The sequence below is a fragment of the Scyliorhinus torazame genome, chromosome 22 (assembly GCF_047496885.1).
Source record: "Scyliorhinus torazame isolate Kashiwa2021f chromosome 22, sScyTor2.1, whole genome shotgun sequence".
NCBI lineage: Eukaryota > Metazoa > Chordata > Chondrichthyes > Carcharhiniformes > Scyliorhinidae > Scyliorhinus > Scyliorhinus torazame.
Genome location: NC_092728.1, coordinates 104,061,568 through 104,078,320, shown reverse-complemented (window position 1 = coordinate 104,078,320; position 16,753 = coordinate 104,061,568). Strand labels below are relative to the sequence as shown.

The window sequence follows — 16,753 nt, the reverse complement described above, 5'->3', positions numbered from 1 at the left end:
AACGATTTTCATTTCATTTCATTTTCAATGAAGTTACCGTGGAAAACCCCTAGTCGCCACATTCCAGTGCCTGTTCGGGTACACCGAGGGAGAATTCAGAATGTCCAAATTACCTAATAGCACTTCATTCGGGACTTTGTGGGAGGAAACCGGAGCACCCGGAGGAAACCCACGCAGACTCGGGGAGAACGTGCAGATTCCGCACAGACAGTGACCCAGCTTGGAATCGAACCCGGGACCCTGGCGCTGTGAAGCAACAGTGCTAACCACTGTGCCGCCCTGCAGTGTAGGAAGGAGGGAAACTGCAAGGATGGGACTTGTTGGGGAACCGACAATGAGAAAGTGAGGGGGTGGGGAGTGACGTTTGGAAATGGGTCAGGTGATGACATCTCCGACCAGAGTTGGCAGCCCAGCTGACCACAATGTAATGATGCTTGTTGGTTCCGTGACATTACCAACTCAACCCCAGCCAAGTGCCTGTAGGGGAGACACCATCAGAGTGTGTGACGTACGATGCCCCGCAAGACCTGGAAGAAATAGGAGCAGAAAAAAGCCTTGTGGACCCTGGCCCTGCTCCAGTATTCAGTAAGGTCTGAGGTGATCCTTTAGCTCGATTGTATTTTTTACACTTTCCTCATGTTCCTCGATTGCCTCGGTGTTCGATATCGTTCTCAGTCGTGAATATAGTCAACAATATATAGACTGAGCATCCCGGCTCTCTCGGGTAGAGAGTTCCAAAGATTCACAACCCTCTGTGTGAAAAAACGTCTCTTCATCTAAGTCCTGAATGAGTAGGCCCCTTATCCTGAGACTCTGATCACGTGTATATATGCACAAATAGCACTCGGGAAAGAGTGGAGGCACATTTAAAATACTGTTACAGTGAGAGACTCTCTCTCTCTCTCTCTCTCTCTCTCTCTCCTTCTCTCTTCCCCGCGCCCCCCCCCCCCCCCCCCCCCCCCCCCCCCCCCCCCCCCCCCCCCACTCAGCTGTTACACAGTCTTCGAATGCGAAGCAGGTGATACTGCTCGATTCTCTCTCTTGGAATTTAAAGGCACTAAAATTAACCTCGGCTCCAATGCGAGTCTCCAGCGCAGATTCCAGCCCTGGGCTAATTTTAGAAATGAGAGACATCTCCCTAGTCTGCAGCCTGTCCTTGGGAATCACAGCCAGATCCTGAGAATCTGTTCCACACCAGATTCTTAATCCTACGCAAGTCCTGTCACGTGTTACCTGCTGAAGACCCTTCACGTGACATTGACTTGCTAGGTCAGGAGGGGGTAAATGGCCGTGACGATTTCTGTCAGAAGTGAGATTTCTTTTTTTTAAAAAAAAAAGAAGAATTTCCAATGAAGGGGCAATTTAGCGTGGCCAATCCACCTAGCCTGCACATCTTTGGGTTGTGGGGGTGAGACCCACGCAGACACGGGGAGAATGTGCAAACTCCACACGGACAGTGACCCAGGGCCGGGATTCGAACCGAGGACCTCAGCACCGCAGTCCCAGTGCTAACTACTGTGCCACATGCCGCCCTTAGAACACATTCTTTAAATTGGCCATTGCGCACAGCTGTCCCCAAGTGGGGAAGGATTTGGGAATCATTGTCCGAGTCTATAAACCCGTTCACTCTGTGTCTGGGAGAGTCTGACTTTGGCTAGCTTCAGCCTCATTCTTCGTCAATATACAATCATTGGAATTAATGCACTGATCCAACTTTCCCTTAAAAGATTCTTCTGCCCTAATCACCATTTTCCCCTGCATCAACTCTCTGTGAAGACGGTTCTCCCAAACTCTGTTTCTAAATCATAGAATCATAGAATTTACAGTGCAGAATGAAGGTTTTAAATTGATGACTTCCCACTGACTGCCCCGTTTTTCCTGACCCTACATCGTCTCCCAGTCCGGTAACACCTCCATTTTCAAATTCTCAAGTTTCTTTCATGTATCCGTTGCCCCGTTTCCTCCCTTTCCCTTGATCTCCTCCAACCTCCGAGATCTCTGCTCCCCTCCAATTCTGGCTTCCCGAGTGTCGTGTTAGGTACACTGGTCTAACACTGGCTGCAACTGGATGCAGCTTAGATCAAAAAGATACTCCAGACCTTGAAGTTAGTTCAATCAGGTTTATTGAACTAATAGCACAGTGAGCACAGTTCTCTGTGAGTTCGACTCTCTGCTAACTTGTGTGGTTACTCTGCCAGACTGAACCAGACTATCTCTTAGCCACGTGCTGGAGGTGTGAGATTGTAACAACACCCTTGACTGACTCTCTAGATGTTCATCAGTGGAAAGAGGCAGAGTGTGAGGGCCTCGTATCTTTTATAGTCAGATCCCACCCAAATGTCCTGCCTGCTTATTGGTCATGTCCTGTTCTCTGTGTCCATTAGATACTTGTCTGTATATCATTATGTGCGTGTCTGCATATCATGACACCGAGAATCCCCAATTTCAGTTGTTCCACCCTTGGCAGGCATACCTTCGGTTGCCCAGGCCCTCAGCCCAGGAATTCTCTCACCTCCCTGTCTGTGCGTGTGTGTGTCTGTGCGTGTGTGTGTCTGTGCGTGTGTGTGTCTGTGCGTGTGTGTGTCTGTGCGTGTGTGTGTCTGTGCGTGTGTGTGTCTGTGCGTGTGTGTGTCTGTGCGTGTGTGTGTCTGTGCGTGTGTGTGTCTGTGCGTGTGTGTGTCTGTGCGTGTGTGTGTCTGTGCGTGTGTGTCTGTGCGTGTGTGTGTCTGTGCGTGTGCGTGTCTGTGCGTGTGCGTGTCTGTGCGTGTGCGTGTCTGTGCGTGTGCGTGTCTGTGCGTGTGCGTGTCTGTGCGTGTGCGTGTCTGTGCGTGTGCGTGTCTGTGCGTGTGCGTGTCTGTGCGTGTGCGTGTCTGTGTCTGCGTGTGTGTGTGTCTGTGCGTGCGTGTGTGTCTGTGCGTGCGTGTGTCTGCGTGCGTGCGTGTGTCTGCGTGTGTGTGTGCGTGCGTGTGTGTGTGCGTGCGTGTGTGTGTGCGTGTGTGTGCGTGCGTGTGTCTGTGCGTGTGTGTGTGTGTCTGTGCGTGCGTGTGTGTGTCTGTGCGTGCGTGTGTGTCTGTGCGTGCGTGTGTGTGTCTGTGCGTGCGTGTGTGTGTCTGTGCGTGCGTGTGTGTGTCTGTGCGTGTGTCTGTGCGTGTCTGTGCGTGTGTGTCTGTGCGTGTGTCTGTGCGTGTGTGTCTGTCTGTGCGCGTGTGTCTGCGCGCGTGTGTGTCTGTGCGCGCGTGTGTGTCTGTGCGCGCGTGTGTGCCTGCGCGCGCGTGTGTGCCTGCGCGCGCGTGTGTGCCTGCGCGCGCGTGTGTGCCTGCGCGCGCGCGTGTGCCTGTGCGCGCGCGTGTGTGGGTCTGCGTGTGTGGGTGGGTGTCTCTCTCTCTTTGAATTTAACTTGAGCCTTAAAACCTAACTCTCTGATCAAAGTTTTGGTCACTTCTAGTATTTCTACGTGTGGTTTGGCATCACATGTTGTTTGATAACATTTCTTGGAAGCACCTTGGGACGAGTTACAATGTTAAAAGTGTTGTTGAAATAATCCCTCCTCATTATTCCTACTCCAATCATTCATCATTTTAATTAACCTCCTTTAAATCTCCTCCTCCTGTTTTTATGGAAATAGTCTGAATATCTCCGGTTTCTCATTCATTAACCCATTTTAAATTCATCGTTTAGCACTTGCCTTAAAATAACGGTGAGAAGAAATTTGAGCAAACACATTCGTTGCTAATATTGCCTCGGAAACCTCAATCTGGGAATGAGCAGGAGGGCTGGAATCTGAGTGTAAACAAAACTGGAACGGTTCAATTTTCCTGAGAGTTGTGGTAATGTTTAAAAAGAAAAATATCCCCCTGATTCTCGCGATGGCGTTTCTATAAAAGAGGATGCTGAATTTCCAAAGCACCTTCCAGGACTTCAGTATGTGAACTATTGCCATTGCCTTCCAGCCAATGATGTCCTGCTTTGAAGTATAGTTATGTTCAGGAAACAGGGCCACCAGTTTGCACGTAGAATCATAGAATTTACAGTGCAGAAGGAGGCCATTTGGCCCATAGAGTCTTGCCTCCATCCTATCCCCATAACCCAGCAACACCACCTAACCTTTTGGGCACTTTTTTTTCTTCTTAAATTTAGAGTACCCAATTCTTTTTTTTTTTTCCCAATTAAGGGGCAATTCACCTCACCTGCACATCTTTAGGTTGTAGGGGCGAGACCCACGCAGCCACGGGGAGAATGTGCAAACTCCACACGGACGGTGACCCGAGGCCGGAATTGAGCCTGACACTCTGTAGTTGCGAGGCAGCAGTGCTAACCACACATGTCAAGCTCCTACGAATAGCATTGAAATAATGACCAGATAATCTGTTTATGATCACAGCTGAGGGATATTAGGTGATCAATTTAGAATTACAATGGTTCACTTTTGCCATCTACCGCTTTCTCCAGACTCTGATTAACTTGATATGTTTTACTGAAGTTACAGCAAGTAATTAGGAAAGAGGATAGAATGTTATTATTAAAATGTTATGTATTGCAAGGGGCATTGAGCACAAAAGTAGGAAGATTATGCTTCAGTTGTACAGGTAATTGGTGAGACCACATATCGAGCCCTGAGGTGTATTGGTCACCTTATTTAAGGAAAAATGTAAATAATCTTTATTAGTGTCAGAAGTCGGCTTACATTAACACTGCAATGAAGTTACTGTGAAAAGCCCCTAGTCGCCACATTCCGGCGCCTGTTCGGGTACACTGGGGGAGAATTCAGAATGTCCAATTCACCCAACAAGCACGTCTTTCGGGACTTGTGGGAGGAAACCGGAGCACCGGGAGGAAACCCACGCAGACACAGGGAGAACGTGCGGACTCCGCACAGACAGTGACCCAAGCCGGGAATCGAACCTGGAACGGTGCTAACCACTGTGCTAACCGTGCCGACTACAATGAAACAGTTCAGAGAACGTTTACTAGACTAATACCTGGAACGGGTGGGTTGTCTTATGAGGAAAGGTTGGAGAGGCGAAGCTCGTGTCTGCTCGAGATTCGAAGAATAAGAGGCGACATGATCGAAACCCTAAGATCCTGAGGGGTATTGACAGGGTGGATGCGGTGTTTCCTCTTGGTGAAAAATCTAAAACTAGGGGATCACGTTTAACAATAAGGCTTCGTTCATTTAAAATGGAGATCAGGCCAAAATCCTTTCACTCAGGGGTTCGAGTGTCTCTGGAACTTTCTTCCTGAAAAGATGGTTAAGCAGAATCTTTGAATATATTTTAAGGCAGAACTGGGTAGGTTGTTGTTGCGCAAGGGGGGTGATAGATTATCGGGGGTAGGCAGGGTGCAGATTGATATTAAAATCAGATCAACCGTGACCTTACTGGACGTCAGAGCAGGCTCGAAGGGCTGAATAGCCGACTCATCCGTGTGATCTTAGTATATGTTAAACTTAGTTTGAGATTATGTGGATTGAGGCACTTGGTAGGGTGAACTCCATGTCTTCATGTACTGGGGCTGGTTTTGCACAGTGGGCTAAACAGCTGGCTTGTAATGCAGAACAAGGTCAGCAGCGCGGGTTCAATTCCCGTACCGGCCTCCCCGAACAGGCGCCGGAATGTGGCGACTAGGGGCTTTTCACAGTAACTTCAGATGCTGCCAGGCCTGAGTTTTTCGAGCATTTTCTGGCCTTATTTCAGAATTCCAGCATCCTCGATATTTTGCTTTTTTGGGGTCAAACTCATGTTGCAGGTCGTAGGGTAGTGTGCAAATATATATGAGTGAGGAGAAGTAGGCCATTTTGACCCCTCAATCCTGCTCTTCCATTGGAAGATGGCACGTTGCAAGCTCGACTGATCTTAAATTGTTAGTGTAGCCATCAACGCAGTCAGGATTGTTCAGCCAGTGCTGCCCAATTGCGGAGTCACACCTAACAATAAGCATTTTGAATCAAGCAGCATGCTCCTTCGGTTGTTCGAAATAGGCAGCTGACTGGCCAAACTCAACCAGTCTGTGCTCCCCAAGCAGGGTTAACGAAAAACCCTCTCCCTCACCTCCCACAGAGAAAGGTGTCACATCAGGACCTCTTCATCAACATACACTCTCCATCTTTTCAGGAACTGATTACTAAGTGGAGATGACCAGGATACAGATTCTTGCATCCAGTGGGGTTGGGGGGGGTCCAATATTACACCTCTGTTCATACAGTCATTGTCAATATCACAGTGCTGGCACCAGTGACTACATATTTCATTACTTGATGACAGATAGAGAATGTCCCAGATACTTCAACTAATTTGAGGACAATTATAACCTAATAAATAAAAATAGAATATAACGTGACTGGCTCACACTTTGAGCTTTTTTAGAGTATGTCAGTGAGGCCCACATCACAACTGACATTGCCTTCAAGCCCAGTTATATATTTTTTTTTTTTTTTTAATATGTTTATTCAAAGTTTTTCCAACAGAAATTTTCAACCAGTTAAACCTCCCCCCCACCCCCCCCAACAGAAAAGAAAAAGACAAAAGAGCAAAACAAAACATAAACATATTAAGCAAACATGCTACAGAACTTATACAATGTGTTTCTCCCGCACATATTAACCCTCCCATATGTTTGTACAAATACTACCTGGGAAAAACCCCCACCCACCCAAATATCCCATCCCCCCCCCCCCCCCCTGGGTTGCTGCTGACCTCCTAACGCTCCGCGAGATAGTCTAGGAACGGTTGCCACCGCCTGAAGAACCCCTGCGCAGACCCTCTCAAGGCAAACTTTATCCTCTCCAGCTTAATGAACTCTGCCATGTCATTTATCCAGGCTTCCACACTGGGGGGCTTTGTGTCCTTCCTTAATAGCAAGATCCTCCGCTGGGCTACCAGGGACGCAAAGGCCAGAATGCCGGTCTCTTTCGCCTCCTGCACTCCCGGCTCGTCCGCCACCCCAAATAATGCCAGCCCCCAACTTGGTTTGACCTGGACTTTCACCACCTTGGACATAGTCCTCGCGAAACCCCTCCAGTACCCTTCCAGTGCCGGGCACGACCAAAACATGTGGACATGATTCGCCGGGCTTCCTGCCCAGTTATATTTATGCCTATAGTTCAGATACTTCGACCAGTATTTCATCAAAGGTTTACCCAGATGTCTTTAATAACGAGGAGAACAAAATATAAAATTCAACAAACTTTATTAAACAACAGCAGCATTAACCCTTAAATTACCCTGAGGGGTGGCACAGTGGTTAGCGCTGCTGCCTCACGGTGTCGAGGACCCGGGTTCGATCACGGCCCCGGGTCACTGTCCGTGTGGAGTTTGCACATTCTCCCCGTGTCTGCGTGGGTCTCACCCCCACAACCCAAAGATGTGCAGGGTAGGTGGATTGGCCACGCTAAAATGCCCCTTAATTGGGGGGGAAAAAGCAATTGGGTACTCTAAATTTACAAAACAAAAAGAAAAATAATCTTAAATTACCCCACATAAGATACAAGAGACACCTAAGATTCAGTTATGTTGCCCGCAAAGATGGCTCGGCTGAACCGAGGATCCGATTCCCGAGTCTCTCTGGTCCGTCGTCGTAAAGGTGAGTCTCCCAGGCAGCTTCTTCTCTCCTTCCTTCTGGTCAGTTTTCCGGATGGGCACGGAATGACGAGTCTTCGCTGCTGGTGTTCCTTTGATGTCTATTTTTATCCCCCCCTTCTTTCACGCCTTTCCAGGTGTTCCTCTGGCTTTCTGCCAATGAGGCCTCGGGAGGGAGGGTCCCAATGATTCAGCTGATGGCCGTTTGGCAGGACACCTGAGCCCGCCCCGGGAGACCATGTCCGGAGGTGTGGTCTGCACGTACCTCGTTTCCATATGAGGTGACGGTGGGAACTCTGGGCGCCCGAGAGTCTGGCTTGATCTGGGCTACTGACAATAGACTGGTGCATCTCAATAGTGTGCGATGATCTCCTGATGGGTGACTGACGGCGGGATCTGTGTGGTAGTCACCACTAGTAGTATATTACATGTATTACGACACTGCCCGTATAGTAGAGGTACATGGGTAAATCCCTGCCTACTGGCTCCGCCCAGTAGGCGGTGTATAAGAGTGTGCGCTTGCCGGTGTTGCAGCCATTCTGGTTCCAGCTACAGGAGGCACAACATCTTTGCTCAATAAAGCCTCGATTATTCCACTACTCTCGTCTTTGTGGTAATTGATAGTGCCAATCTGGCAGTTGGTTTGTCTATGGGTTGTGTATTGGGCCTTTGGTCAAGTCCGAATTCCCATCAGTCTGCCTGAGGTTTGGACTGTAGTTTGAAGTGTTCAATTCTTTAATTTCGGATATCCAATTTAATCAGGCTCAAAACTAGGCCTCAAAACTAATCTACTTCTCTCAGATACTTTTCCCCTCAAATACTTTCTCTAGCCTCCCTATGAAGGTCCTCTGCAGTGCACAGCTCTAAGACTGCCATCTCCAGTTGAATCTTGGAGGTTTCATCCTGTAACCTCACCTCCAGTTGTGTCCCCTCCCACCCCCACTCCACCAACTCTTTTGCTGTTGGGTTATCCACCATGTTAATCCTCCTTCTTGGCCTTCCCATGGCCAATTGGAAATTGAACAGCCCCCTAGTTACTCAATCGGATGATTGACTGTAAATCTTCTCGAGGACAATTAGGGATGGGCGATGAATGACAGCCTTGGCGATGATGCTAACACCCCCTGAGAACATGGGGGAGGGGGAGTCAAGTAGCATGTGCTGTAACACTCTACGACTTGAAGGAATCTCACATTCATAAACGTTTTGTTCATTCTTGGGATATTGGTGTGACTGGAAAAGCCTTCATTTTATTGTCTATTCCTTTGTAGCCCCCTTGGGAAGGTGGTGGTGGGCAACCTCTCTATCTTGAGCTGCTGTGGTCCGTGTGCGCAGATGTTCCACTGTGCTGTCGGTTAAGAACTTCCAGGATTGATTATTGACACTTTTGGGAAGCCCCTTGGGGGATGTTGAAAGCAGAACCGAGGAAAGCAAACCTTTGGATGCAGGTTCCTGGGGAAAATCCAAGATTTGACAACGAATGAAAGACTTGCATTTCAATAGCACCTTCACTGTTACAGGACTTATCAATGCGCCTCACAAAGGCGTACATTTGAAATGAGTCACCATTGTAATGTAGGAAACCTGGCAGTCAATTTGTGCACAGCAAGCTCCCACAACCAGTCAGGGGATAGTCAGATAATTCCCACAGCACAGCACTCCCTTGGCACGGCGATCGCACAGCACTCCCTCGGCACGGTGATCCCTCGCCACAGCGCTCCCTCGGCACGGTGATCCCTTGGTGCGGCACTGGGAGTGTCAGCCTTGATTACATGCTGAAATCTGTAAACTGGGACATTAACCCACAACCCTCTGTCCCAGAGGTGAAAGTAAAACCTGGTTAGCTTCAGTCATCGCCATGACAAAGTCAATTAGCTGCTCCCATGACAGCAAGCAGATTGATAATGATTGTTCTTAAACTTTATATTTTGCTCAGAGTAACTGCCAATTCTAATTGAAGCAGAACCTTCGAACAACATTGCAGATATCTTTCGCAGTCCTCTACAGGCACCTGTTTAAAAAAATTAACATTGGCTTTTCAACATTGTGCTTAATGTAAAGAGTGCGAAGAGTGTTGGAAATCCTGCGAATGCAGGGTTGTCTCAAGCAGGTTAATTATTTTTAGAATTGTGATATGGAATATTACTCGTAGACAAAGTATTTGGCTGTATCTAAACACTTTTTAATTCAGCATAGTCTTTGTCTGAAGGTGAATTATATTGACTGAAAGTGGCAATAATTACCAGCTCTCGGAAGGAGCAGTTGTGGGAAGAGAGAGTGGCGCTTGAGGAGGCTCTGGCCTGCATTCCAATCCTCCTCGTACAGGACCGGAGCCTAAACTGGATGATTCCAAGTGTTCCATCTTTCATCATTAAAAGGACCAAAGGATACACCTAGCAATCATGTGCCAGTCAGTGTAACGTCTGTGAGGGGAACAATAATCCCAGAGTAAATTAACAGTCACTTGGACAGACAGGGGGTAGTAAAGGAGGCAGCATGGATTTAGAAGTGAATTTCATAGAACTTACAGTGCAGAAGGAGGCCATTCGGCCCATCGAGTCTGCACCGGCTCTTGGAAAGAGCACCTAACCCAAGCCCACACCTCGACCCTATCCCCATAACCCAGTAACCCCACCCATTTTTTTGACTAGATAACTGAGAGATGGTTGATGTGGTGTGTATGGATTTTCAGAAGACATTTGATAAAGTGCCACATGGTAGACTTGTTGGCAAATTTGTCGGCCATGGGATAAAACAGGCAGGGATGCAACACTGCCTAAGGGATAGAAAGCAGAGAGTTGTGGTAAATGGCTGTTTTCTTCTTTTTTTTTTAAATTTAGAGTACCCAATTCATTTTTCCCAATTAAGGGGCAATTTAGCATGACCAATCCGCCTACCCTGCACATCTTTGTGTTCTGGGGGTGAAACCCACGCAGACATGGCGAGAATGTGTCAACTCCACACGGTCAGTGACCCAGAGCCGGGATCGAACCTGGGACCTTGGCGCCATGAGGCAGCAGTGCTAACCACTGCAGCACCGGACCTGAATGGCTGTTTTCTTCAGACTGGGAGGTATACTATCTTTGTCAGTGTGCGGTACTGGGGCCACTGCTGTTTCTGGTGCACATGAATGACTTGGATTTGGGGTACACGGTACAATTTTGATATCTTGCTGATGACAGAGAACTTGGTTGTAAGCAGTGTGACAGCTGCTAGCAGATTTCAGAATGATATAGAGGAGGCTTTTTCCCAGGGTAGAGGGGTCTGTTACTAGGGGGCATAGGTTTAAGGTGAGAGGGGCAAGGTTTAGAGTAGATGTATGAGGCAAGTTTTTTTTACACAGAGGGTAGTGGGTGCCTGGAACTCGCTCCCGGAGGAGGTGGTGAAAGCAGGGACGATAGTGACATTTAAGGGGCATCTTGACAAATACATGAATAGGATGGGAATAGAGGGATACGGACCCAGGAAGTGTAGAAGATTGTAGTTTAGTCGGGCAGCATGGTCGGCACGAGCTTGGAGGGCCGAAGGGCCTGTTCCTGTGCTGTACATTTCTTTGTTTGTTTTGCTGGTGGGATTGGCAAATGAATGGGTGAAGCGCTGCCAGCGGGGTACAGATTTGGCACGATTGACAAGAACCAAAGGCAACATAACCAAAATTGGTAGCCTTTCACATGTAAGAGGATGGATCGAAGAAAATATTTTCAAGGGTATTGGGAAGGAACGGGAGATTGGGACCAACTGGATACTCTTTTAAAAAAAGCTGCTGGGGACTCAGAATCATTCTCTATAAGACTGTTACGTAGGAAGTTTCTTTCATCCGCAGGAAAAGATAATTAACAGTGAATGAATAATGGCCATATCGAGAGCTCTTGGACGAGAAAGGGTTGCATTTATACAACCTTATTGTACTGCAAACAAAGCAAAACGCTTCAATTACTGTGACGTGCAGTCTTCTTTATAAAATTATTTCACGGGATGTGGGCATTGTTGGCTAGACCAGCATTTATTGCCCATCCCTAATTGCCCTTGATAAGATGGTGGTGAGCTGTCTTCTGGAACCGCGGCAGTCCCTGTAGTGTAGGTACACCCTCAGTGCTGTTAGAGAGGGAGTTCCATGATTTTGACCCAGTGAAGGAACGCTGATATATTTCCTTCAGGATATTGGGCCACTTATAATAATAATAACCTTTGTTGTCACAAGTAGGCTTGGATTAACACTGCAATGAAGTTACTGTGACCAGCCCCTAGTCGCCACACTCTAGCGCCTGTTCGGGTACACAGAGGGAGAATTTAGAATATCCAATTCAGCTAACAGCACATCGTTCGGGACTTGTGGGAGGAAACCGGAGCACCCGGAGGAAACCCACGCAGACACGGGGAGAACGTGCAGACTCCGCACAGACAGTAACCCAAGCCGCGAATTGAACCTGGGAATATTTAAGGCGGTGGATAGGGTGCCGATCAAAAGGGCTGCTTTGTCCTGACCGGTGTTGAGCTTCGAGTGTTGTTGGTGCTGATCCCATGGCCATCGCCTGGCACTCTGTGGGATAATTGCTCTGACCCTGATGGAGGGGAGGTCATTAATGAAGCAACTGAAGGTTGTTAGGCCTCCGACACTACCATGAGGAACTCCTGCGGCGATGTTCTGGAACTGAAATGATTTTACCACTGACAATCACAACCATCTTTCATTGTGTTAGGTGTAACTCCAACCACTGGAGAGTTTCCCCACTTATTACCATAAACTCCAGTTTTTCTTAGGCTTTTTGTCGCTATTTAAGCCCACGCCTCCACCCTATCCCCGTAACCCCACCTAACCCTTTGGGACACTAAGGGCAATTTAGCATGGCCGATCCGCTTAACTTGCACATCTTTGGACTTGTGGGAGGAAACCGGAGCACCCGGAGGAAATCCACGCAGACACGGGGAGAACGTGCAGACTTCTCACTGACCCAAACTGGAATCGAGCCTGGGACCCTGGAGCTGTGAAGCAACTGTGCTAACCACTGTGCTACCATGCCGCCCAATATCTTGCATGGTTTAACTGTGTGGTAGTCTGTGTAGAGGTATTACGGTACCTGGTAATGCTGGAACACCATTGGTAGATATTGTATGTTTCCTATTGGCCAAGCTGTATGGTAGCTCTGCCCTGCAAGGCGGGGTATAAGAGCACGTGCCGCCCCAGCAGCCTCCTTTCTGTACCTGAGCTGCTGGGGGAAACATCTAGCTTATTAAAGCCTTCAGTTGGACTACAACCTCGCTTTAGTGGTCATTGATCGTGCATCAAACTGTTAAGGGTGCTGGAAGTCCTGCAGAAAACTGTCTCAGTCGTGGCAATTTCTGCACCTTTCTCCTCAAACTCACCTTAACCACGAGGTGAGGAGTTACTGGTGACAATTAGTGAGACTCCAAAGACTTTGATTTTTCACATTTTTTTAATTATCTTTTTCACAGAGCACTTTTCTTCCTTTTTGCAGTTTTCACAGCTTCAGACGAAAAGAGACCCATTGTGGATTCAAGTGTCAGGTGCGTGTTGCAGTGATGGCAGCATCCACAAGCTTAAAATCATTTGCAAAAGCCACATAATTCAATAAATAACATTGCAGGTCTGATAACCCTTAACACTGTTCTCATTCATGGTGTGGAACAAGAGGGGAGTGGCACAAACGGACATGTGGCTTGATGCACTGAGTCATTAGTTACACGCTCTGTTGCAGGGGACTCCGCCATTTTGAAAACAAAATGCCCAGGGGTATCTTACACCTGTCACATTATCGGTGGCAAGTGTTGGCTAAAGATTCCTCACTGAAGACCCTCTTCTCAGTGCTGAGTGAGAGGGGTGACCTGATGGAGGCCTTTACAATGATGAAGAGGTTCAGAAGGGACGTTGGACGCAGGGAAGATCAGATCATAGATCATAGAATTTACAGTGCAGAAGGAGGCCATTCGGCCCATCGAGTCCGCACCGGCTCTTGGAAAGAGCACCCTACCCAAGGTCAACACCTCCACCCTATCCCCATAACCCAGTAACCCCACCCAACACTAAGGGCAATTTTGGACACTAAGGGCAATTTAACATGGCCAATCCACCTAACCTGCACATCTTTGGACCGTGGGAGGAAACCGGAGCACCTGGAGGAAACCCACGCACACACGGGGAGGATGTGCAGACTCCGCACAGACAGTGACCCAAGCAGGAATCGAACCTAGGACTCTGGAGCTGTGAAGCAATTCTGCTATCCACAATGCTACCGTGCTGCCCCGTTTCCGCTGGGACATTCAGGAGGAACCTCTTTACCCAAAGAGTGGTTAAATTGTGGGACTCTCTCCCACAGGGAGCGGTTGAGGTGAATTGCATCAGTCCGTTTAAGGGGGACGCTTGATGAACACGACGGAGAAAGGAACTGAAGGACGTGGTGATGATGTGGAACGAAAGAGACTTGAGGAGCATAAACAGCATGGGCTGAATGGCCACTCCAGATCTGTGAATTCTATGCAATGTTTGGGATAGAATGCATGGATACACAGACACACGCATCCCTGTGATAAACAAGTTGGAGGATTGACATTTGGTCCACCCTGTCTAGTATGTGGACGAGTGCAACCTTCCAAGTCTTTCCCAGGGACACTGGTCTTGGAGGAGATTCTTTGCCTTGCAAATCCAGGTTGCTGAGCTCATGGTCTGACAGGTACCTGCTGCAACACAGAAGTACCTCTTGAAAATGGAAAATAGATCATCATTTTTTTAAAAAACTCACTAATCCACCAGATGGTCGAACAAGAGGTCCTCCCGGATCCTGGACTTTAGGCCATTAAGGGCGACTTTGGTTAAGCTGCGTTGACCATTTATTTGAAACCCCTGCACATGGTCATCTTTCATTCAAAGTCTTTAAGTACTGATGAGTGGGCTTTGGGCCTAGTTGATTACATTCCCCATTTTTGGGTCTTCCCCACCTATAACCATGAAAACTATTCGGGTTAATATATGAAAAAAACAATGTTCAAGAGATGAAGCAGTCTGGTTTGCAGTCATATATTGCAGCCTGTAATGTGGCCGCATTCGGTCTATAATGGTGAAATACTTTAACCCTTCTTGTTAAGGCAAACATGTGCAATGAGATGCTTTTGCTAACTTAAGGCAGCATGGCTAGGAAATAGGTTCTTTCTAAAACAAAAAAAAAAGTTGCAAACGTTGTTCATGTGCAAGTGCATTCCAGTTTCAACATTCAATAAAGTTTCTTTAAGTTGTGCAATGCTTCGACAAGAGGGACAGAAGGCAAACCAAAAGTCTTTAAGATGAGATGATTCCCACAGTGCTATGGCCTTTAGCTCAGCGAACAAATCAGGTTTCAGCACAGTGATGTGCCCCCACACCCAAACGACAGTTTTGGTAGAAGGTAGAGCTGTTGTATTTCCTGCGTGATTAGTGCACGTGTTGGCTTGGGGAGCTAGTCCTGTGTTGTGTCTCACGAGCTTCAACACATCGCCAAACCATTGCTGCGGTTCTCAGACCTTTGCGGGGATAACCAGCTCAGGGGGCCCAATGGTTGGGCGCCACATCAGTACCTGGGCGTCGTTTGCATTGGGTTTCTTCAGCGCATTGGGCGTAATGGGCTCGTTTTTGCTGAGGATCTGGGGATTCACTTGCTGAATGGGCTCCAACAGCGTGGTCCGCTTCCCCAGCACCTCGTTGGGATTCACAGCGATATGCAGCTTCATCCTCCACTTGATGGTTTGCAAGATGATGATCTCGTCTGTCCCTTGATTGGAGGCCACCAGCCAGGTTGTGAAACTTTGGTCTCTCGTAATGCAGGTGAGTTGGGAGACGTTGGACTTGTTGACGGGGACGGCCCATGTGACGCTGGGGTAGAAGTTGTCATTCATGCTGACAGTACAACGGACCTCCCTTTTGGTGGGTCCCACTATCGTGTGGGTTTCAGTGGTGTTGCCATACCAGGGATAATTAACCCCGTCGGAGTCACTTATTGCTGAAATGTTTTGTTCTCTGAGATCAGGCAGTTCCCAACTGGACCTTTTTGTTTTAAAAGAAACAAGATGAAAGTTACATCACATACAATGCCTTTATTTCTCTATTGATGTCTTTATTGATGAATATTGATCTTCTCCTAGCTCCTTTCGCACTTGCTTTGTTATGTATTAATAATTGATAATGTGGGAATCTATGCAGCTCTGCCTTCCTGGACTTCCCGATCCCCCCCCGAGCTTGCTGATTGGTGAAACTGAAACCAAACCACTGGTTTTTGTCATTGAGAGAGTTTACTGGCTCGTTCAGTCTCACCGCACTCCTACCCCACAACCCAGTGTCCCAGGCATCCCCTATCTTTACGTCATGAGTACCCAATTCTTTTTGTTCGAATTAAGGGGCAATTTAGCGTGGCCAGTCCACCTAACCTGCACATCTTTGGGTTGTGGGGGCGAAACCCACGCAGACACGGGGAGAATGTGGAAACTCCACACGGACAGTGACCCGGGGCCGGGATCGAACCGGGGTCCGCGGCGCTGTAAGGTAGCAGTGCTAACCACTGTTGAACCGACATTAATGTATCTTCTAGGCAGCATCACCCCAGTCATTGATGTGAGGTGCGTGTTAATAAACTAGTCCTGTATTGTGTATATCATGCTCAAAAGTGGGACCCCTCCTATGAATATTATATATTTCAAGACATACTACATTCCACCTCCCCACCACCCCCCAATCAAATCTTTTTTTAAAAATAAATTTAGAGTACCCAATTATTTTTTCCAATTAAGGGGCAATTTAGCGTGGCCAATCCATCTAACCTGCACATTCTTGGGTTGTGGGGGCGAAACCCACACAGACACGGGGGAGAATGTGCAAACTCCACACGGACAGCGACCCAGGGCCAGGATTCGAACCCGGGTCCCCAGTGCCGTAGGCAGCAGTGCTAACCACTGAGCCACCGTGCTGCCCCCTCCAATCAAATCTAACCTGAAGGACTGTACCACTTACACCTTCCAAAAAAGACAGTTTACAGCCAATGAGCACTGTTTGAAGTGTAGTTGTTGCTATTGGAAACATAGCCTGTTTGCAAAGGTGTGGAGATGCCGGCGTTGGACTGGGGTGAGCACAGTAAGAAGTCTTACAAACCGGGTTAAAGTCCAACAGGTTTGTTTCAAACACTAGCTTTCGGAGCGCT

The 16,753-nt window shown here is 48.0% G+C and overlaps 1 protein-coding gene across 2 annotated transcripts in view; it reads right to left on the bottom strand.

Annotated features, from left to right (window-relative positions):
• Positions 1-12,990: 12,990 nt before the first annotated feature.
• The window catches only part of fam78ab (family with sequence similarity 78 member Ab), a 37,265-nt gene continuing 33,502 nt past the window's right edge, over positions 12,991-16,753 (bottom strand). For both annotated transcript variants that reach the window (XM_072488801.1, XM_072488802.1), the window contains one exon: positions 12,991-15,606. In XM_072488801.1, the coding sequence (XP_072344902.1) occupies positions 15,081-15,606 (526 nt within the window). In that variant the 3' untranslated portion in view covers positions 12,991-15,080. The remainder of the gene's footprint in view (positions 15,607-16,753) is intronic.